Source organism: Physella acuta, unplaced genomic scaffold (genome assembly GCF_028476545.2).
Source record: "Physella acuta isolate Inbredline_101_S28 unplaced genomic scaffold, ASM2847654v3 ptg000606l, whole genome shotgun sequence".
Lineage (NCBI taxonomy): Eukaryota > Metazoa > Mollusca > Gastropoda > Physidae > Physella > Physella acuta.
Genome location: NW_026732125.1, coordinates 495,438 through 520,345, shown reverse-complemented (window position 1 = coordinate 520,345; position 24,908 = coordinate 495,438). Strand labels below are relative to the sequence as shown.

The 24,908-nt window shown below is 34.5% G+C and overlaps 1 protein-coding gene across 5 annotated transcripts in view; it reads left to right on the top strand.

The window, feature by feature from the left end:
• LOC131947753 (titin) overlaps positions 1–24,908 on the top strand; it is a gene marked incomplete at its 5' end in the record, with an annotated part of 410,194 nt that overhangs the window by 31,665 nt on the left and 353,621 nt on the right. For all 5 annotated transcript variants that reach the window (XM_059309048.1, XM_059309047.1, XM_059309046.1 and 2 more), the window contains 26 exon segments: positions 11,482–11,604; positions 13,502–13,693; positions 13,988–14,096; positions 14,253–14,497; positions 14,766–14,885; positions 15,016–15,207; positions 15,328–15,525; positions 15,677–15,790; positions 15,981–16,103; positions 16,212–16,403; positions 16,528–16,698; positions 16,794–16,967; positions 18,761–18,889; positions 19,248–19,436; positions 19,773–19,949; positions 20,221–20,370; positions 20,610–20,732; positions 20,923–21,114; positions 21,244–21,427; positions 21,584–21,702; positions 21,848–21,972; positions 22,144–22,364; positions 22,633–22,929; positions 23,920–24,074; positions 24,266–24,414; positions 24,642–24,780. In XM_059309048.1, the coding sequence (XP_059165031.1) occupies positions 11,482–11,604; positions 13,502–13,693; positions 13,988–14,096; positions 14,253–14,497; positions 14,766–14,885; positions 15,016–15,207; positions 15,328–15,525; positions 15,677–15,790; positions 15,981–16,103; positions 16,212–16,403; positions 16,528–16,698; positions 16,794–16,967; positions 18,761–18,889; positions 19,248–19,436; positions 19,773–19,949; positions 20,221–20,370; positions 20,610–20,732; positions 20,923–21,114; positions 21,244–21,427; positions 21,584–21,702; positions 21,848–21,972; positions 22,144–22,364; positions 22,633–22,929; positions 23,920–24,074; positions 24,266–24,414; positions 24,642–24,780 (4,302 nt within the window).

The following is a 24,908-nucleotide window of genomic DNA, read 5'->3' as shown; positions in this document are numbered from 1 at the left end:
GCGTTTAATTTTTAAATGATTTTTTAAAAGAGTTCTTTGAACATTTTGGCAGTTAATCGTGTTAATGGTTTTGCAATGAAGATTTATTTTGACTGTTTCTGTCGCTGAAGTGCCAAATAAAAATGTTAATATTAAAATTCCATCGGTAAATTGTAGTTAAATTAATGTAAACAATTTCTTTGCGTTGGGATCTTATAAAATATGTGTTTTTAGCAGAAAACAATCATACAAAATGCGGAAAGCAATTTTAGAGAGAATGGAGTTTTATACAATTTTAAAACCGGTAGGCCTAAATATGTCTATTTTGGTATCAGCTGTCGATGTATCTATGGTTTGTCTAATATGACAACTTTATACATTGTATTAATTAAAATAATTAAAGAACTTAAAGTACTTGGCACTTAATGTCAAGCACTATATGATTCCAATTGGGACATCTGTTTATTTGATGATGACAGTATCCAATTTTTTTTTAAAAACACATCTTGTTGTTGAACATGTTTTTTTAAAAAAAAAGCATAAACTGCTCGTTTTCTCATCGTTATCATTCTGGGGCTATGGTTAAAAGATGTTTGTCTTACGCCTGCATCTTTGTTTTATATATACACCTTGATAACTCATCAACATTGCCAGGTAGTGCTTTACTTTTTGTACATGGTAGAATCTATGTACTTTTGTCATGGCGTCATTTTTTTTCTGCATCGCTGGCCGGATAAAAATTTATATTTCTCACCAACTAGGAGAAGGCAATTTGTAATTTATTTTAAAATAATTATGTATTAATTAAAGTTAGAGAAAAAATTAATGTAAAATTTTACTAAATATTTGTACTAATTTGTGAAAAAAAAATGTATATTTTAAATTAATTAATTACATTTGATGTACATAGTTAATTTAATAATAATACAAATTAGTGGCTGTCGTGTTTTAATAAAATAATTTTCTATCATTAATAAAAATCTCGCAGAGAGAATAGTTTTCTAGAAATTTTAATCATTAAAAAAGTTTGACACAATAGATTTTGGAAGAGACTTTAAAGTAAAACGCATAAAATTTGTTTCTAGAACCTCTTATCTCTAGCCTGTGCCTCTTCTGCGTCTGTTCTTAGCACTCGTCTGAGCCGTGTCTGCCTTTATCGCGAACTTCTTGGCGTTAGAATATCAGACGGTGCTTCCCATATATGGGGGATGCGGCTATTTTTATCAAACCTCTGCAGTGCTAGGAATCAGCGGGCGAGTCTACTTTTAGGTAGTTCTAAAGGTGGACATATTTTTTATTATCTTTTACTTTTATTCATACTTTAATCAAAAATAAATTGCTATTGTTATTATATCAAAACATATTAAAACCGTTATTTATTTAGAGTAATTTATTAAATGAATATATATTTAATTTACTCTCTTCATAACTGTTGCTATATTTAGAACTTCGACTGCGCTAGCCTCCCTTACCTGTCGCATCTTAGGCCGTCTGCCAACTTTTCTGTTAGTAATGCCGGTAGCAAGGGGGTAAAGGGAAAGCATCCAGCTACCAGAGTTTTGTTTAGAGCCGTGTTTCGATCAAGCAGGTACTGCATGCATGCCTATTGAAAGATTAACTGTAAATACATGTTTACAATAGGAAACATCACCCGTGTTTCAAAACTCGTAGTATGAAAACCTCAGAATATTGGACTAACCTTTCGCTTTCTTTAACGTTGATGTGATTCCACTTCGTTTTCATAATTTCAACAAAACAAGGAAAGTGCCCGAATAAATTTTTATACATAATAAAAATATCCAAGAAATTGTCACTCCCATCGATTGTGCTATGATAACTACGATCGCGCCCACCTGACGACTATAAACAACAAGTATGGCGGCTAGAAGAGCCGAATCTATGGATCTATCGGAAATTCCTCCGTCCACAACAACCATCAGTACTGTTGCTGTCCAGGCCGGGCGAGCAAAGGTCGTGCTAGCTGTACTCAGGGTAAGTCGAGCAGAAATATAGAAATCTATACTTGGTTTCGTTTAGACAGCCCGTTCTCATTTTGACTAATCTTACATGACTATTCAGTATTACCCGTGTTTCTTTTCGCCACAATCATACCGGTAAAACTGCATTATACCAAACATATATAGCCCAAATTAATTATTAGTAGTAATGCGTTTAAAATGCAAGATTATTACTGTAGCTGCATGTTTACCTAAATAACAATGTTCAAATATATATTTCAACAAATGTGCAATATACTTCTAGACGTAATTACATAAAATGTGTAAGGAATAAGTATTTTTATAGTTAAATACAATGACATTTGTTCAGATCGAATGTAAGAATAGAGATATAAACAGAAGCAAAACAAGGGCAGTCACTCTACTAAAGTAGTGACAATAGTTATCTGTCTTGTTCTATCTCAAACCATAACTGCTGACTGTTGACTAACTCATTTCAATTATTTTTAAACAGCCCTGTATATTCAGGTCACAGCTGTTTCATAATGATTCAACAAACGTAAAAATTATTCCATCGTTAGTCCACTACATAGACCGTTTTAGCATGCAACCTACACCCGCAACAGTGTTGTTCACGTGTGCAGCTAGCATCTGTTTGTGGTGATTATGAGCAAAACACGCACACACCCAGCCTGACACGGGGTGTGTTGACACATGCATTTAAAACAGTAGCCAGTAGCTACACACGATAAATCAGCTGTTTACATTTCGCGTTGAGCCCACATTCCCTTCTGTTGAAAACTACCGCCTGGTTCTCTCAGCAGGAATGCTAGCGGATACTTTAATGACGGGTTACTGATGAGAGAATTGTTGGACGACCCACTGTTAGCTTTGATGACGTAGTGTCAGTAATGTTTGCTTACCTACTAGGAGAATAGTGTGGTGACGTAGTACTACAATGTTTGATGACGTACTTTTAGCATAATTTGATGACGTCCTGTTACCTCCATTTGATAACTCGCTTTTAGGATTGTTTGATGGTGTAATGGCAGAATGTCTTGATGACGTACTTTTAACATAATTTGATGACGTACTGCACACGTTTCTAAAATAATCCTAAATATATCCTCCCCTTTTGTCGACCGTATAATGGTTTAAAACTACTCAAAATTTAATTTTCTAAATAAAATTGTACGAATAACACTGTAAAACGACTTATCAAAGAAACAGAACAAAAATGTAGCAAACGATACAAATAGGCTAAATACAGAACAACAACAAGCCATGAGTGCTATAGGCCTATGGGTAAATTGTAGTGTGTCAGTGAGATTTCTATAAAGGGTTAAATACGTGAATATGAGAACTAAACCAAGATTTACTTACAACAACTATTCATCCCACCAGATTCCCCCCCCCCCCCCACAGCGCACAGGGGCGTACTCACTTTGTTGTGCGCCTATCATCCCGACCTTTACCATACCCAGTCTACACTTGCCGTTCATTCTGAACGTAGCTCTTTTTATTTATTTTTTATAGTATTCTCTAAATGCTAGTGTGCTATTCGGCTTTACTTTCTTTTATGATAAATTGAAGAAAAAAAAACAAGTCCCTGTAAATTAACTCCTTTCCTTTAACATAGTTCTGTGTTATTATTTAATAATTTGGTATTAAGTACTCTTAATACAGTACTCCTTCGTTTTATTGATCGTTCTCGTCTTTCAAAATTTGATACGCTACAGTCATTCTATCGTTCTATTGATGAACTCAGCTATTAAAGTAATGGTTAATCACACAATTAATGGATGCAAAAACGTCGGAGCAGACACGCCTAACGACACGTGATGGCTATTAACGCAGTTGTTTTTTATTTATTTATTTTTTTGGTAATAACTTCACTTTAAGTTTTAGCCTGCCGTTTCTACGACTGTTTTGTTGACTTCTATTTTCAATTGTGGAAAATGTATACGGCTACTCATTCTGAAATTAGACCGATGAACTCGCACTATATGATGTATAGCCCTCGTTTTGGGTGTGTCTATTAAATTTTGTATCGATAGGAAGCCATAAATCAATAACCAAGAGGGCGCCAGTTTGTGGCAGATTTTTGGTTAAAATTTGACATTCATGGCAATGAGAAAAATGTCATAGGGCTTGAACGAACAGTTACATCGAAACTGTCATAAATGGAGTATCATTCCATAGGATGCAAAATATCAACCCAAAAATATTTTTTTTAAAAAGCCCCCACCCCCACTTCAATACGACAAAATTATGTTTGTTTTCATCTTTTCTGAATTTGTATTCAAGAAAGTTTGGGTTGGTACTTCATTTTTATTTAATAGTAGTGTTGCCCTAAACATAACCCAATCCTGACCCTATCTCCGAACATTATGACCTATAAAGCGATACCATCAGAAATTTCTTTCTCCCCAAACGATACTGTATTCATTCGATGTTTTTATAACAAGCGGTTGGTCTTTAATTAATAACATATACATATTGTTTTCTGTTTTCTTCCGCTGGTTTCTAAAAATAAAACCTTTGGGTTAAAGTACTCATCTTTACTGATGATAACTTGTCTTATCATTTACGAGCCATCACAACTTCGGCAATGAATCACTGACGGTGAGCAACAGTAAATAGACTCACAGTCGCCATCTTGTTTCTCTTAGCCCCCCCCCCCCCCCCCCCCCATGAGCGTACAGGAAATAACGTCACAAGGGTGCAGTTGTATTACCTGGGTTTCACACAATTTTTTATATCTGTGTATAAAACAACTGAGCAAAACCCAAAGGTAAAAATAATCCAAGCTCTGCCTAAAATACCCCCCCCCCCAAATGTTTTCGGCACCTTTGTCTAAAGCATCCATTTATTAAACACAGAGCTTATCAATCAACGCCTAAATTAATTTAGGTAAAACATAACTTTTGAAACTGTGAAACGTGATGGTAGTGACTACTTCTTGACCACACACTACCCACACATTCACATATTGTTTGAGGCTTTACCACATTATATAGGATTATAGATCTACCTGTTCTCACCTCTAACCTAGTCATGACGCGTTGCCTAAAAGTTGTAAAAGCCACGCTACTATGTCTAGTATGTTCCCAGCAATCTCATCCATTACTAGTTCCAGCTGTCATGCCATCCCTACGGTGCACAGTTAAAGGTTAGAGAACCATTAGCTAGACTCACATGTCTAATAGAAAACGCCGATTTCTATACCAACTTTGCGTGTTATTTATGATTTGCGCCGGTGTTAATAAAGTCTAATGCATATATATATATATATATATACTAGCCGTCCCGGCCAGGCCCTGCTCTGGCTTCTGTGAAAAACCTTTCCGTTAAAGACCATTACCTGTGTGTTTAGTAATCATCATAAACCCGGCATTGCCCACCCAAACCACAACCAACCAAAACAACAAAACGCAAACATAACGCTAACACAATTAGAAATACAAACGAAAACAAAAACCTAACAACAAACCCAACCACAACCACAAACACCAATACAAACACAAAGAAAAAACAAACGAAAACAAAAACCTAACAACAAACCCAACCACAAACACCAATACCAAAAAAAAAAACAACGAAAAAGCAAACGAAAACAAACCAAATCCAAACGCAAAACCAACCAAAAACACAAATACAAACCCAAACAAAAAAAAACACAAACAAAAACGAAAAAAGAAAGAACAAAAACGAACCAAATCAAAACGCAACCACTAACGCAAACCCACCTAAACACAAAGAAAACACTAACGCGAACATAAACGCCCGGGGCAGAATCGCCTGTTTTAGCTTAATAAACGACTATAGTACCCCAACTTATTCATAGTTTTTGCACTCACTTAAACGAACGCGCCTGTTTCAATTTAATGAACAATTATAATACTCCAAGCTTATCCGTAAAATACCTAAAACATTTGCACTTGATCAATCCCCGCTAATTATGTAATTATTTTTTTCCCAACACCAAAACAAAGTAATTAAAAAGTAAATGCTTTTCAACTAATGCGATGGTTTCATAAAGGGAAGTAATTGTGTTTTGCCTAATTTATCAAAGGGAAGTAAGCGCTATAGGACTAAATAAAAACATAATTAGAATTTTTGTAAAAGATGATATTTTTTTAAAACTTGTGTTTAATGAACATGCCGACAATTATTACTATAATTTGAAAAATGAAAATGATTTCCCAACACTTTTAATAGTAATTTTTTAACTCATAAATTTAGACAAACGCGCACGATAATTGATCTAACACTTAAATCCGTAGAAATGCCAACGACAAACATATGCGTTACAGAATTGAGCTTTATATATTAGATATATATATATATATATATATATATATATATATATATATATATATATATATATATATATTGAATAGACTATGTATTAGGATTTATATAGGCCCTTTTTTATTCTCCACGTAGTTCTGCTGATTTATTTTAAATGTTACCTCAAATTTGCTAGGCTGGCTCTTTATTTAATACGGTTGGATCTGACTCAGGTTTGTCGAGAAAGATTTCTTATCATTGGATGCAGTGTTTTTTGATGGAGATGGTCTGGTGGGTGTCTGAAGTTGAGTCTAAACTTACCTGAGCTCTTAGCCTCGACCGTGGCGTGTGCGGTATGTGGTGGGGAGGGGGGTAGGGGGTATGTCGGTCAGTTCTATTTTTAATGGGTTTTAAGAAGTAAAAAAAAACGTCTTTACTTATTTAACTAGACGGGATAATCTGTTATCTTTTATTAGTCTTGGATAGTAAAATCAGAGTACGGATTAAATCTAAGTGATTAGGATTGAAAATTTCCCCAAAAAAAGAAAACAAAACTTGAGCTAATTAGACTATTAACAAACATTATTTACAAATCAAAAAGAAAATTGTTTAAAATTGTAATCTGACGATTGTAGTGTTTCTTTGCTTGCAAGCTTAAAATACTATCTATATTTTTTTAGCACATTAACAGATGCCATGTTGTTTTGAAATTGAGTTATAGGCAATTGAAATATTTGAAACAACAACTTAAAAAACGCTTTACTAGGTTTTATCAAAGCGAACAATTCAAATGATTTAATAAAACCCAAAACAATATTCATGCTGAATACCAACTATACCATTTTATAAAGAGGGTGCTTTAAAACGGTGCTGAGTTTATTTGTTATTGAACAGAGATTTACAGTCCATTACGCTATGAATATGATATTTAATGCCTTACTAGTAACTAGGGGTGGCAAAGTAGTTTGAATAACATCTTGCAACTGATAAATGAATAGGCCCTTTACAATAGAAATTAAACCAGACATATTTACTGTTGGAAAAAAACGCAGACTAAGAAGAAGAATTATACCTAACATACATCCAACATTCAGATGTAGGCCTATTTATTGAAAATTATGAAGCTAACCAATCCTTCTACATCTTCCCATTTTAAATTTGTATTAACCGTTAGCTCACGCTGAAAGTAGTCATGTCGAGGCGCTTGGTAAACGGATGTGTTCTCTTGGCAGGAAGGTAAAAAAATACGCCCGTAACAGTTCTAATTATTATACATTACTGAAGTTGCATATACCTTACATGTCTTTTTGACAGTGGCATCATATCTTCACCATGCAATGATACGTCAATCTTATTTTATTAGGAGCACACAGTGAGCACATTGAAAAACACGAAAATACCTAGCATACAGACACGTCATTATATTGGTAACACGCACGATTTGTATAATATTACATTATCAGACACACGACAATTTATCAAACGGGTGTATTTTAAATAACATGTTGTATTAAATAAACAAAGGAACAGTTACATATTATTGTACTAACAAAGCCTACTTCATTCGTAATACTTAAATGCATGTCTATAGCAAGCTTTTTTTTTTTTATCTAGACAACTCTTAATACACATCAGCATTTGAAAACATGATTTCAGTACAATATATTGACTTTTTTATTTGAAACGCCTTGGACATATTTCATACGGCTGCTTAAACAGCATTACCACGCAGTCAGCTTTACCTATATCTCACTGATAGGCCTACCCAGTGGCGTAGCGAGGTCGGGTGTCACCCGGTGCGGCACTTAATGGTGTCACCCCCCCAGAGGCATAGAGACCCTTCCCAGGGATAAACTTTCAAATTTTCGATTTGCACCCCCCCTCAAACTTTCGATTTGCACCCCCCCCCCTCGAGTTTTCGATTTGCACCCCCCCCCCTCAAACTTTCGATTTGCACCCCCCCTCGAGTTTTCGATTTGCACCCCCCCCCCTCAAACTTTCGATTTGCACCCCCCCCTCGAGTTTTTCTCTATATATTTTGCTATTTTTTGCCTTGGTGTCACCCCCCCTAAATGGTGTCACCCGGTGCGGTCCGCACCCCCCGCCCCCCCCCCCCCCTCGCTACGCCCCTGGGCCTACCTACATACCTTGAGTGGTTTTCTGGGCATAGACCGACAACCGAGCTTCACCCATCAATGATTGGCCTGCCGAAAGCACTTAAGTAGTCAGCCACAAGCTTGTACCATCAGTCTAAGGAAATGGCTTCACGCCTCTATACATTAGGAATGTCTTGCACTTACAACTGCTCACACATGACACAACCCAGTTTAATTTTATTTTAGCTTATCATGCACACCTTAAGAAGGCGGAGGGGAAATCATGCATACTTGTAGTCAGACACCTGGGTGAGTGAGGGTGAGGCTCACATGGAGACCTTCGCCCCGGGAATAAGACGTTCATTATATTGTTTTCTTGATTACAAATAATGTGTTAATTTATGTAGTAATTATTGTTGTTATTTAGGGGAAAGTACGGGGTTGATCTTTATGCCGTTATTGGCAACGGTAGGGGCTGAGGAGGAGGAAATAATATATTTATATAGGGTAAAAGAAGAAATTAAAAATCGTCTAACCATCACGTGACTCCAAATGAAATTGTTGAACAAGTATCTGATCCACCCCAAGCCCGGATTATCGGCTGCCGAGACCCAAAGACATAGGCCAGCAGGCGTGAGTGTTCCTGTACACAGGTTACTTACATGAACACAAGGGGGGGAAGGAGCAGCACACGAGCGAGGGTTGAACAGTTATCTACGGTTGTCTGCTGCAGCAGGATTTGAGTGTGACGTGAGCCGCAGTGTGATGTAATCATATAGGGCTCTTGCTGCTTGCTTTTTATAAAATAACTGTATTGGTAAAATGAGAAGAGGGGGTTCGGTGGGGTGCTTGATATTTTGAAAAAGTGAAATGGATGAGTTAAAAAAATATGTTCATGACAATGAAAGCAGGAATATACCTATATCTTCATATACTTCCTTACCCCCCCCCCCCCCACCATACACACAAGCAATTCAAGATCACGCTCGGTTCTTATGTCCAATGTTTAATAAGTAATCTGTATAAGTAGGCCTATTCATGCACCGTTATTACTATTAGTTTCCATAAATTAGTAACCATTCCCTTCGATTGATTGGCATTATACTTAAGAAGCAGACGATTTAGACAGTAAATGAGTAAGACAGATTATCACAAGGAGTTTCCAGGGTAAACTACAAAAGGCAAGTAAAACCTGGGTTGCCGCTAAGGCGAGTTGGATAAACTTATCCAGGATTGAGTTGCCATTTTCCGTGCTTGCTTTTATTTGTAACTCTTTAAAGCAACAACTACAACAACACTATTTAGAAACTAAATCATTTGATGCGACATGTTTGAACAATTTTGTACAGCGATACTTACAGTAAATACAGATAATAGTATACGTTATAAGCCTACTAGGACTACTGTTTCATGAAATTTAATTGAAATAATGTCCGACTTCCTTTCTGGTACTGTTGCTCGAGGCGCCATCGTGTTATGCGGAAGAGCCCATTAACACTGCGGGGTGATTAGGTCAATCCCCGGGTCACTGATATTATTTTTGAAACTTTTAGACTGGGCTTGAACTTGAATACTGAACATTTTAAAATTGTGTTTAGGACAATTTTGATTGTTTTTTTTTCATTGATCTATTTAATTTAACCAAAGTCCAACACCGCCCCCTCACCCAAGAGTGTGACCTCCCCATTTTAATTACGTTTCATCATGATTTATGCCTTAGTTTTGCGTATTAACATAGAATAAATGTGTGTTTCTAGTAAAAGAGATTCGTTAAAATTACTTTTAAAATTAAAATATGCAATTCTCATATACAAAATCTCTGTTTTGCGTGGGGGTGGGGGTGATGGATTGTATTTTAGATTATTTATAACATGTCTAAGTATACCGTTTTAATAATAATAATAAATACCACATCTAAAATTTTTCCTCAACATCCGGTTTTACATCTGATGTGAAGTGCCACATTCTCTCTAATTCCCCCCCCCTCCCACTTCACCACCTTCCCCACCTTTAAAACAAGCTGTAAGTTAAGTGATCAAACATCTTAAACATTCACATAGAGAACCTGGTTCTTCAAGCTTTTGAACTTTATTGCTATTGTTTTTTTTCTCCTTCACAATTAAATCTAGGGAAAAAAGGTTTTGTTTTGTTTAAACTGATTTTTCTTAAAAATAAAAAGTAGGTTTAGGGTTTCTAGCCAAGCCTTGCAGCACAGAACATGTTGGTATAACCTTACAATAAAAAGGAGTGCATACCCCGCTTCTGCTTGAACCAAGTGTGCATTTTAGCGCTAAAGGTATACCCTCCCTACCTGCAAATAAATGAAGAGCAAGGGGGCACCTAGTTGCCTTGGTAACGTCTTACCGAGTTATCTTGGCCTGGGATATCTTCCAGCGTTATCTACGGGTGATTTTTGCTTTTCTTTCTTACGAAATCCACCTTGAGCTGTAAGGGAATAGGAAATTAGACAAAGACCACATAGAACAAGTATAGCTTATAGCTTCTACGTATTTCATGGCAGAAAAGTTTTTTTAAAAAAAAAAAACTTATACAAAAATAAATGAAAACAATTTTGGAATATATTTGAGAAGGAAAGGAAGCCACGCTAATTTTATAATATTAATGGCATAACACATTACAAATTCTCAACGCCTGCTCTATAAAATAAAAAAAAAATATATAAAAAAGCACCTTTACTTTAGCTGATGGAGTGAAGGAGATAGTGCGAGAGTTATGTAAACACAACACCTCAGCATAATGGGCATATTCTTTACATAGAGCAATTCTTAAATTAATATGTCGTACATGGACTGTTCATCAATTCTTAATCTGTCGTCCTTGATCGAGGTATTATGGGAGGTACGAAACAATGGAAGACGAAATTTGTGTAGATCCTTACCTTGTCCTTTAGCTATTGCTATCCACATGGTCGATTTGCTTTTAGTTTTAGTTTAGCACACCCACTCACAAACACAGGTCTAGATCTAATCTAGATCTAGATGTTGAAACGATGCAAGCTTTTTATTTTTTATTTCGTTCACGGTAATTGTTTTTCGTTCATTTATAATGCTTCAAAATGTTAAACAACATTCAACGATGAGGAATACTCTTTCTTAAGTTTATTTCTATAGAATTTATCTATTTTTTATTCACAGAGCTCAGAATGGGTGCGTGTCAGAGTTCACCAGATGGAACCTGACCTTATGGATGTAGGTTCCAATCTTGAAGAAGCTCTACAGTTACAGCGAGAACACGATCAACTCATTGCTAGACTAAAGGTCAGTATAAACTTTTGGTGTGCTCGCTCAAAATCAAAAGCAAAGAATGTCGCTAGGGCCTAGAAGTTCCTACAATATCACTAGGCCTAAGCCCGTACTTATGTACACATTTGCCAGATAACAGTGCGTTTGGGGAGAAAACAACTTAATAAGCTAGGCTTATAAATCACAAACAATATTTAAAACTGTAGGCCAGGGCAAGAGAGGTCGGTCTCCTACTATGTAAAGTGTAAAGTATTATAAAGCCATTACAAACTGGCATATCAGTTAAAATTTCGTCTGCTAGAAAACTTTTATACATCCAGTAGCTCCTAGATTTCTAGTAGGCCAAACTACTAAACTAGATTCTAGACCTGAGTATTTTATCACTTCTAGTCTAGATAGAAGTTCTAGATCTAGTTCTAGATCTAGCTCTATTTAGAATCTCGATCTAGATCTAGGATCTAGATCTAGATTAGACATTAGATTGATTAGATCTCTAAATCTCTAGATAGTTGATAGATCTAGATTTCTAGAAGTCTAGTACTAGATTCTAGTAGATATCTGGATCTAGATTCTACATCTAGTCTAGATTCTAGATCTAGATCTAGAATCTAGATCTAGATCTAGATCTAGATTTCCAGATCTAGATCTAGTCTAGACGCTAGAATCATAGATCTAGATCTAGATCTAGGAGTAGATCTAGATCTAGCAGTTGCCAGTCCTTTTACTATCAATTCAAGTTCGCCCCCCCCCGAAAAATTTTTACCGCCCCCCCCCCCCCCCGAACGAAATGAAATTTATATAATTTATATAGAAAATATATACTTTTAACAGTGTCCGACCCCCCCCCCCCCCTCCGAAGAAAGTCTACCGCCCCCCGCGAAAATTTCAAGTGCCCCCCCCACCCCCCCCCCCCCGAGAAAAAAAGTCTGGAAGAAACACCCCCCCCCCCCCTTTTCCCACCCCGCGAGTAACTTCAAAGGTAAAGTTTTTAATTCTAGACCTAGATCTAGAGTACTGACTATACCAAATACAACAATAGTTGGGGGGCGGTAAAAATTTTTTCGGGGGGCTTTGCCCCCCCCCCCCCCTACCCGAAGAGATGCCTGGAAGAAACTCTGAGGGAGGGAGATCTAGGTTTAGAATTAAGAACTTTACCTTTGAAGTTACTCCCTGGGTAGGAGGAGATAGAGAGGGGGGGGAGGAGGGCAATGAACTGAAGCATTTTCAACCAAATATAGATCTAGATGTATATAGAAGAAAGGCCTGTTATAATCACCATCACCCGCCCCCTCTCACCCTGAAGATTTTTGTCTGAACCCCACAAGAGTTTTAAGTGCCCTCCCCTCCCTTACCCCCTCCCTAATTAGGCTTAGGCTATTTATTCACTTTAACTAATTCAAATTATTATGTAATTTCCAGAGTGTTGAATTTTCAAAGTAAGCCTGGCAAAAGGCCTATACAGATGGCTATATAATATAGATCTAGAATCTAGAGTCTTTGCTATAAGCTTTCTGTTTTAAAGTGCATGTCTAGTTATTTTAGATAGGTAAGGGTAAATTAAGGACAGCATGGTCGAATGGTAGAGCTTATGACTAGCCTGAAAGACTTAAGTTAGGATCCCGGGCTCAATTCTGTATGACACCGCTGGGTTCACCTAGCTCTAATGGGTACCTGACTCTCGTAATGGAAACTAAAGCAGCTGGGCATAGTGCTGACCACACTATCTGCCTCTGTGCCGAGGTCATTGAAACAGATGAGCTCTACTTCATCGGCCCTAAGTGTCATGGGCACAATGGGAAAAGATGATGATAAAGGGTAATTAGGCCTAATATTTTTAATAAAAAGTTCTCTGTTTTTTTTAAAACAAATAATGAGTTCTTTAATAACTTCACGTTTTAAAATTTTGAAACAGTCAAAAGAGGATGAGGTTCAACAGTTGCTCAGAAATATTGATGCACAAGCTGACCAGAACCGCTCACAAGTGGATGTACATAATGCTATGGCAGACACGCTTGCTGAAGCCTGGAAGGACCTCAATGACAAGCTAGCATATAGGGGAACACTTTTAGAACAGAGTGTAGCATTCCATCAGAGTGCACAAGATGTATGTACTATATATTATAATTATTTATATTTATTTTTATCCTCTATGCCATAACATAAATTTAAAAAAAAAAAAAGCTAAAGCTAAAATAAGATTTTACTAGTCCATTTTAACATAATTTTCTATGCTTTGTAAGTTATTAAATGCAGCAATATTTCAAAAGAAACAGTAGCATAATTTTAATTTTATACACAGCTTAGGCCCTACATAAACAGATATTTTAAAGACAAAACATCTTTTATCATTTCTTAATTTATACAAAATTATAAAGTATGTTTGTTTTAAATCTTTCAGTTGGCATCATCTATGGAACAAGCACAAAAGAACTTTTCTAAAGTACCCCTAGCATCAGATGTAGAAACAGCACAAAGACTTTTAGACCAACATCTTGACATGAAAAATAGTTAGTATTTATTTTGTTTCTCTAATTAGGCCAATCTACCAAACAGTTAACTCTTAAACTTGTATACATAGAAACAAGTACAGGTGTAAATATAAAAAAGCATAAATTGAATTTGCTATACCATTGTATAAAACTACTTTATTATCATTCTAATAGATATTCTTGAGACATCAAAAGCCACCCTTGATATGGGCCAGTCCCTGCTAGACCAGATTAAAGAGATGGGTATGCATGCGGACTTTGCCAACCTCCACGCCACCACAGCAGCCTGCTATGGCATTGAACACCTTCTGGAGCTGCTGCATGATCGCAGACGCCACCTTGAAGAATTGTGGAACCAACGCAAGATTAGACTTGAACATTGCTTGCAGCTCTGTCAACTTGATCAGGAGGTTAATAAGGTTGGTTTACTTTGTTTTTAAAGGCTGGTATTCATTTTTGTCAGGCTATTTCTTAATGATATTCACCTGGATCAGCGGAAATGAAACATGATTATTGCTGATAGCATAGTGATAACTTAATATATCTATCTAACCTGTAGTGAAGCTCAATTTATTGTAAATCTATATAACTGATTAGATAGTAAACTATTTTACTTCAGCATTATTTGTTAATAGCAGTTATGCTAATAATTATTCTAAATAAATAAATACTTGTTTAAATTTTCAGATCTTAGAATGGTACCGTGGAGTAGGCAACAATTATTTACAGAACACCGAACTGGGTTCCTCTTATAGTGAGGCCCAACAAATACAGCAAGACCACAACCAGTTTGAGGCACAAGCCAGAGTAAGTACATTACAAATAAAATCAAAATAATATAAGAAATATCAAGTTACAATTTAAGCCTGTGCTTAAAAAAAATTGTGTTTTGATAGACTGATAAAATAATGACTAATTCTGTTCTTTTTTTTTGTAGGATATCCAAGAGAGCATGCTTGGACTTCTCAGGACTGCTGATGGACTTCTGCGACGAGCTAGTGTCGATGCAGAAGGAATTCGTCAGCGCCTCATTGCAGTAGATCGCGAGGCAGAAAGCTTCTCAAACCGCCTTGACAACAGACGTAAAAATATTGGCATGGCGGTGGCTTTCTTCAGACTTGCAGAAACGGTTAGTTCTATAATTATTTCTATGAAATCAAAGTTAATTTAAGTAACAAAAATTGTGTATTAAATAATAAACATTTTTTAAAAAAAGGAACCCTGAGTGACAATTAACATCTTTTTGTAGGCTCTAAATAAACTAAGAGATGTGGAGTTCCAACTGAACAACATGGATCTCCCAAGAAACAGCGCAGAGTTAGCAGAGCAACATTCACGTTTATCTCAGGCCATCGTTGATTATTCAACCGAAGCGACCCACGAAGGTCGGCTGCTACTTGAGAGGGTCAGTAGCACCGATCAAGGGGCGGATGGCGTGAGACGAAAGGTAAGCTGTATACTTGTGTTTTGTTTTCATAAAGTATGTTTTTAAACATTTATTGTAATTTTAGTAAGTTATTTTTTTGTGTGTACAGCAATGTATTAAAAGTTTTTTTTAACAAGGAAGTTCTATAAACTAATATTTCACTTATTACTAGATGGATGAGCTCATGGCTAAATGCACACAATTGGAATCTCTGTGCAAGGCAAGACGTGCTGAGGCATGGCAGCGAAGTCAGGAGTATCTTTCTTATCAAGAGAAATACAACAGTGTATGCTTATACATTCATTTCAATATATAATTTAAGACTGTTCTATTTGTACCCAAGGAATTTTAAAGTTTTTAAATATTGTTTTATTTTATAGAAGCCATTCATTATATTAGAGAAGACTATGCAGTTTGAATTAGGTTTTGAACTTTATATTTCCCCTTATTTACATGACACTGTCTATCATTTTTAGCTCCAGACCTGGCTTCACCAAATAGGACAGAACATTGTCTCTCGCCACAACTCCATGGGAACAAGCCTTGCCAGTGCTAAAGACTTTTTAGAAGTACATGAACAACTAGATGAAGACATCAGGGTAGCTAATTGATTTCTTTATTCTTTTATCTTCATTTTAATGTAAGTTTCCTTTAAGTTTATCTTTTGGAGAAAGCTAAGGTATTAAAATGGTAATAATTTATTTCAGGACAAGAATGCAGAGTTATCTGCCTTGTCTAGTGCAGCCTCAAGACTGGTTCAATCAGGGGACCAGGCAGGACAACAAGCTGCAGAAAAGGCAAAGGAAACAGAACAACAATATCAGAGATTGCAACGTATCGTTGAGACTCGCATTCAGTTGGCCCTGATGTACGTCTCTTTTCATCGACTCGCGCAGCAGGTATGATTTGAATTGTCTATATTTAATATAAAATTATTTAAAATAATTTTACTTTGAGCTTTTAATTTGCAAAACATTTTTTAAAAAAACACATTTTATCATGTTTTCAAATTTTGTTAACCAGCTTTCTAGTAACCTTGATGGGCTGGAACATATTGTACGGTCAGAAACAGAAGATCTTCAAGAAATTACTGATTCAGCTGTACATAAACTGCGTGAAATGTTTTCGAACACAAGACATATTTTCGACGACCTCAACCTTAAGGGGAAAGAATTCTTGCAAAATGCATCTATGGTATGTTAAAGAATTCAGTAGAAATCAGGCCTGTTAGTAGGCCTACTTATATAATGCTATGGGCAAAAGATTTGAATATTTTTTGTGTTGTTTAGATAACTGATGACTCAACCCTAGATCTTCGAAGCTCTGTTCAAACAGTGGAGAGGATTTTAGAAGACAGCCGCTTCTCTTCAGTAGTTAACTACTGGGAGGCTTGGGAACAACATGTTATCTCGAGTAAACAGTTCAAATCACAATGGCATCAGTTTATACAGGAAGCTCGAAGGGTATGAAACTTATTCATTATCATTGCACAGGTTTTTTGCTACTAATTTAAAATAAATAAAAAAATCTATGCAAAATAAGCTGCTTTGATTGCAATCTAATCATAATTGTTTAGATAAGTAACAGCTAAAAAAAATATTTTAACAATACCTAGTACAAAAGTCAATATTAAAGCAATAAGGCAAATGTAACATAGCACCCAGGTAAGATAAACATATCAAAATAAAAATATTTTCTTTTAAAGAAACTGAGATCTATTAGTATCGTATTATAGGTTAAATATTGTGCTTTAACTAATATTTAGCACTTTGGTTTACTTATGAAATTCATCATTTTGAAAACAAGTCTGATTTGAATGTATATTGCATGATTGTTTTAACAGATAAAGTTTATAAAATGACAATTTATTTACTAATATCAATTCACATTTTTTTATATGTATATTTTTTAACTGCATCCATTTGCATGAAACCCCATCACCATAAATCATTGTCAAATCAATTCAACTTTATAAAATAACAAGTACCTTAATTGAAATTAAATTTATTTTCCTTGAATAATTTCCTGTTTCCAGATTAACAATTTAAAACCAATTATATCAAATTAACCTCATCCTTAATATTTATGTGAGTTGAAATTTAACGTAAAAATAATATAAATAACATTAATAGAAAAATTAGCTTCATTTCATTAACATCATTAATTACCCCTAAGTTGTTCTCAGTCTGTGAAACTTTGAACATTTTTTCTAGTAATTAGCCCTTGACAATTGATGTTATTTGGTGAAAATCACTGTTTGGAGTTAAGTTTTAATTTTCTATTAATCACAGCTATTCTTTGAACTTTTGGGTGTTGTTTGGTGAAAAGTTATGTTTGGTCATAGTGTAGTATTTTTATTTTATTTTGCAAAAGCACATTTCTTTTGAAAAACTCAAGAAAACATGATTATAAAAAGAATAATAACTCTACAACCTTTGAGATTTTAATTCTCAAAAGGTTTTGAAAAGCCTAAACCATTTTTATGGTTTAACATCATGCTCAATTTATCTTCATAACTGAATTCTTAAGGAAGCTTTATTCAGTTTGTTAAAAAAACAGCCTTATTCTAAACAGCTGTTTTTATGTCTGGGAAAATATGATCATGTTTCATGATTACATATCTTGCTACTTTATTTGCTCTTGCTATTTTGCTATGAGCTTTTCTATATTATGGCACAATGTATACTATGCATATATTCAATCTGAATTTCTTGTACATATGCGCATGGAGTTTTAAAAACTCATTTTTTTTAAAGTGCATTTTTTTTCTAAATAAAGTTTTCTGAAGTATATTCAAAGAAATTTGTTTTAGAAGAATTTCAACTTAGACTGAAAAGAAATAATCACAACCCCCACTTTGCCAATCTTCGGTTGTGGCAAAATAAACTTTTCTCTTTGTCGTTTCAGACAATTGATAGAGTTATGCAAATTGAGAACGACTTTTTCCCACTCATATCAGGCGAGCTTGGTGATTCGTTACAACAGACTAATCAGCTGCAAGCTCGCTTGGATCACTTTGTGCCCATCTATCAGGTAGCATCAGATAATCAGTATTAACAACAAAGTCTGTTCTGCTACAATTCAAAGAGTTACCCCAGAAAAGACTACAAGGCAATTTTTTTCCAATTTTTTTGTTTGAATAATTTACTACTTCCAGAAATTCTCAAAAATTGTTTTGCCACCAGTCCTTGAATTTCAGCAAAACAGACGGTGTAGTTATTTCAGTTAATTTAATATGCACAATCGTTCTGTTCAGACCATTGATTACGTAATGAAGCTAGAGAAGGAATTTTTCCTACCCTATATATCGGGTACACTTGCCAACACAATGGAGAAGGCTAGGGAACTACAAGAAAAATTGGATGAATTTGTGCCTACCTCTAAGGTAAAATTAGGATCATTATTAGGTTGTGTAAGGGGAATTCAGTTCAAGTGCAAGGTAAATTATTCTACTATATATACACTTATCAGACTTTACCTTTTGGATAAGTATTATTATTTTATTTTTAAAAATATGTTTTGAATTAATAAATATAAAGGTTCAACAGTGCTTCTCAAAATGTGTGGGTTATTTTATCCATCCTTCTTTGAAGGTCTCTTTTATATACTTTTTAATATTACATTGTTTTGAAGGCTAATGCCTGACATGGCATGACTTTGAAAAGCACTGTACCTAATCTTGATTTAAAATTATTTGTTACACTTCTTTTTCTTTTTGTTGAATGTGAAGTATTGTCTTACAGGAAGCTCAAGTCAAAATTGAAGATCATATTAAAACTGCTGAACTTCTTGGCCTGAAAGGAGATACTAAAGGACAAAAAGACCAGATCATTAATGAGTTGATCAAGGTTCATCAAAGGTTCCAGGCCAGGATTAATGAATATCAACTGTTACTAAAGATGACCATTGAATTCTACAAACATATTGGACAGGTAAGGGATATGCTTATAATTTCCAAAACTTAAATATAAGTTAACAATAAATGCTGTAGATATCTGTAATTCTTTCTATCGTCATCAATCAATTTGATTTATTTATAATCTAAAGGTAGCTAAAATTTTGCTTTAATTAAATGAGAATATTAAGGAGCGCTTAAAGTATCATTGTAATTATTTTCTTAAGTTTATTTTGAGAAACCTTATTTTCTGAAATTGCATTGATAATATGTCTATGTAAATTATTAGGAAAGATAACTGATATACAGATTCTTTTTAAGAAATGCTCAATTATCAGATGCTAACTTGGCTTTTTCATTTTTCAACACTCAGCTGGATGATATGATTGAGAGGACAGAGAAGGAATATCTACATTCCAACCTTCCAAGTGATCTGAACCAAGCTGAGTCTATGCTAGAACAACACAAACGCAAGAAGACTGAGGTCTCACAGTTTATTAATTACACCGCCGAGGAGGGCGATAGAATAGTTCGGCGTGTGCGCCAGCAGGTTTGTACATTATAATTTTTAAATTTAATAATTTTTAATTCACATCCACTTATCATTGAAGGTTATTAAGATGTGTTGTAATATAAATTATTAGATTATTGAAAATAGAATTAAAGATATCTTGCATTCATGTTTTAAAGAAATTGACACAACTTGTCATTTAATAGTAATGAAATAACCTTAACATTTTTGTAAGGGTGACATTGAGCAGCTAGTATCAAGAAAATGATAAAACATAATTGTGATGAACCAAATTGTGTTATGTTTTTAGGATGCTAGTGCCGCCGCATCTGATGACGTCCGTCATGTTTTGGATGTCACTGCTGAAACCAGGCGTCGATGGGATGATTCATGGGAAGAGCAGGAACGGCGCCTGAGACAAAACCTGCAAATTTGTCAATTTAATTTTGACCTTAGACAGGTATGTAGCCTCCATTAATGGTAACCAATCTACTGTTTTACTTTGCCTATTTGTGTTTACCTTAGTTAATAACTAGCAACACTTAAAATAAACAGTGATGCTCTTATTATTGACGGTTTACTTGGATTTCAAACAATGAGGGCTTCCATTTACATGCTACTGAATAATTATAGACAACATCTTGTTTTGTTATATTAGCTTCAGGTGTTTTAATTATTTTCTGTCCAAATACCAAATAGATCCATTCTGAGATAGATCAACTTCATCAACATTTACAATCAAGAAGAGGAAACTATGGCACCTCTTTACCCAATGCTCAGATGACCTCACAGACTTTCAAAGAGTTTGAGAAAACTGTTGAAGTAAGTAGAGCACTTAGTACCTTCAAAACTTAACCAACAAAATTATAAAAAGCTAATTTTATTTGTATTATAAGTATTTTAGAGAAAAGAAAACTATTGATTATTGTTTTGTTCTAGAAGTAATATAAGGTAATTGACTTTTTAGACAGTTTTTTTAAAGTTGCTAATATTTTGACTGGTGATTGCGCAGGTGATTGAGGACAAAATTCACAGCTTCATCAGTACTGCTGAACTAATGGTACAAGATGAGCACTATGACTCAGATAATATTAGAAGAGAAGCTGATGTTCTTCGAAACAAATGGAGCTCTTTTCATGCTGGAGTTAAAGATTATAGAAACCAGCTCGATTCTAGTATTAGATACTTCACATTGATAGAAGAGGTTAATACTTTTTCTCAATTTCCATTTCTTTAAAAATATAAAACTTAGTAAATTAAAAAAATATCTCTTGGCCTTAATTAGTTTTACCACGTTTATGTATTTAAGTAACATTTTATTTTAAAATTTTAGTGTGAGCTTTGGATGCGTGAAGGAAGCCAGCTGCTCATTGACACAGGACATCAAGCTCCACAGTGCAAGACTCCCCAAGAAGCAGAAAATCTTATCAAAAACCTTGAGAAATTTGTTGAAAAAGGCAAATCTAAACAAGAGGAAAGACTGCAAAAGATTTCTGAATTAGCAGTTAAACTTTATGGTTAGTTATATATCCCCACAAAACTATGAAGTCTAATGAGGAAAATGCTTTTGATTGTGCTAGATTGAGTTTAATGAAAACTCAGTTTACAACTAATATTAACCAAACCCAAAAAGTATAGTTTACTACATTTATTTTATTATTCTCTACCTGTAGGTGAACAGGGAGCAAACAAAGTTCGACCTCTAGTTATTCAGTATCAAGACATGATGCAATCATTTGAACAGGCAGATAATGAGCTTTCCAATCTCAAAGATAACTTGGAAGGAAAATCAGTAAGTGAAAGTCTTTTTTTCAGTCTTGATAATATATTGATATATATCTATTGTTAATTTGATGGTCAATGTCTTTTTTATTTGTGTTACTATTTCACTTCTCATTTAAATAATTTCAATGGCTTTGTTTCTTTTTTTTTTCAAGCCTGTCTCTGTTGATGAGTTTATGCCAAAGGATGTCAGTACAAGAGTTGCTGCTCCTTTACCCAAAGTAAAACCACCCAAAATCATCCAGCACTTGAAAAATGCTGAAGTTATGGAGGGTGAAAAGTAAGTTAACTTAAAGATCACGTTGCTTTATTCATTTATTTAGATAAATTTGAACCGCTCTATTTTAAAAATATATTTGTATATAGGCCTATCTATGTGTTATATATACATGCATTTTTTTTATACAAAACTTTCTTTATGAAAACAAATTCATCATTTCCAAAAATATAGGTTTACATTTGAATGCCGAGTTGACAGTGACCAAGTTCCTGAGGTTCGTTGGTACAAGGATAATCTACCACTGACTAGTCCAGACTATGAAACACGATTCATGAATGGTGTAGCCACTCTGACTATTGAAGAAACATTTTCTGAAGATACAGCACGCTACACTTGTCGCTTCACAAATGAAGCTGGTATGGCTGAGTCTTCAGCTTATCTCACTGTTAAAGGTAAGTCTGAATAAGCCTTATTGATGTACCTGAATGAACTACCTGACCTCTTACCTGATATATCCTGACTATTGTAAAATATTCCACAAAGATATTTCCTGTTAGATAAAATTACTGCATTATGACCTGATCTAATATTGTACATTCCACAATTCCTTCTTCCATCACTACCTGTTCAGTATTTTTACAAGTAGATAGTTTTCCTATAGAAGTCAGAAAAAGAAAACTTGATGTCTCATTATAAACCAATGAATAAATTCCACTGCAGAGACCCACCAACAGATCTTACCCCCTGAGTTTACCAGAAACTTGAAATCTGTTGACGTACCTGAAGGTTCACCTTTGTCTTTTGAATGTCATGTTGTTGGAATCCCTTCCCCATCTATATCATGGTACATGGATGACATAAACATTGACAACTCACCCGAGTTTATCATTACCAAAATCAATGGCACTTGCACGCTCAAGATTCGCCAAGTCCAGCGCCATCACAGTGCCCGGTACACATGCCGGGCCATCAACCCTGGTGGTGAATCTTCATCTTCAGCCAGACTTACAGTCATACGTAAGGGCTGCCTGTTAATTGGTCAGCATGGAATCACCATTGCTCAGCATGTCAATTCTTTTTAGTTTCTTTTAGCAAATTTTTCTCATGACTACATTGCATGGACTGAATGACTGATACCATTTACTGTTTTCTTAATTCTCTTCAATTCTATGGCTTTGAATTATTTTTCAGGCTATGGGTTTTTTCATGTGTGAGGAATCCTTACTATAAATTTCATTTATTATTTACCACAAAATTTTTATTTCTGTAAACTAAGTTTTAAATTTTCATTTGATTAAAAAAGTACTAAATATTTCAGTTTAAAAAAATTTAGATTATTAACAAAATAAACCTATTCAGTAATTATTTTCATTTCTTTTTAAAAGTGCACAGTAAGTTTATTAATGCTGTAGAATTTTTTAGAACATTATTAGTTAAAACTTGAAATCAAGTTAAATATATAAAATGAATTATACTGTATTATATTTAATAGAAAACTATTCTACTTAGAGCGCATGCTATGATTTTTTCCTCATGAAAATCAATTTAATTCTACAATGCTTGATTTAGGGTAAACAATACTTTTTTCACCAGTAATTAAATTTAAACTATTTTTTATATTACTAACTTAAGATTATTTGTTCAATGTCAATTTAAGTTTCAAATACAGCTAATTAAAAAAAAAACAACAGAATATTACTAGACACTCATATTTTTTTCTTGTTTTCATATTAATATTTTCTTTAAAACAGCTTTATTTCTGATTTCTAATTGACATGTTTTATTTACATTTTAATACATTTTGCATGCACAGCATCCCTAGCATTAGATCTCATGTATTGTTTAAAATGTTAAGTTAAGATTGCTTTAAAGAAATTATAAAACAAGCCGTACAAGTAAATTTGTTTTTAGTTCTTTAAATTTTGATCTATGTTTTAATATTTTACTATTACTTTATTTTTTTTTATGTGTATTTAATTTTAACAATACCTGTACTTCTTCTTCTAGCAACACAAGTTCCTACTATTCAACAACCACTGCAAGATGTTTCCTCTCCTGAAGGCAAGACACTTCATCTAGAGGTTAGGTTTACTGGTGCACCACCACCAGAAGTTATCTGGTTTAGAGGCAGCAACCGCATCGTACCAAATAACATGTACAAGGTTAGAATTTTTTTATTTTGTTTAATAACTATTGACTAGTATTTAATTTGGTTTTACATATTCTTACATTTGTGATCATCTTTTATTGTTTTAAAAAATAGAAAAGTTCCACTTTTTAAATGTAACCTGTTTCTTTAGCTTTTTATTTTCCAATACCAATACACATTTCCTTTAATATTATAAATGTTTAGATTACTGTGACGACCAACTATTCATCTCTGGATATTCGTGAAGCTTACACAGAAGACTCAGGGTCATATACTGTGATAGTTCGTAATGTAGCTGGTGAAGCTACTTCTGTTTGCCAAGTTGTTATTGAACCATTCTATTCCAGTCCTGGGTAAGTGCTTGTTTATCTAAAAAAAGGTCTGCACATTAGTTTTACCATGCAGTTAGAGCCATTAAAAGAAGTATAATCACAGTTTAATCATTGTTATCTTAGATTTTTTTAACAACAATTTTACCAAAGCTTTTCTAAGCCCTCTATACTGTCATCCCATCAGACATTAATTCCTTTAACTATGTGCTATTCTACTTTTGAATTGAAAGAGCTCTATTTTTACACAGTGATGAAGCATCCCAGGCATCAGCAGATTTGGAATCTCACCCACCTCAATTTGTACAAAAACTTCCACCCACCAGGGAAGTTCCTGAAGGAACAAGAGTTCGTTTAGATTGCATACTGGTTGGACACCCTGAACCAGAGGTATGATCAATTAAGTTGTGATGTGTTCACATATGTACACTAGTTTTGTATCTATGAAATATTATATGTCATTACTTTTTAATGGGATTGTACATAGCATTTAAAATTTTCAAAGAAGGGCTAGCATT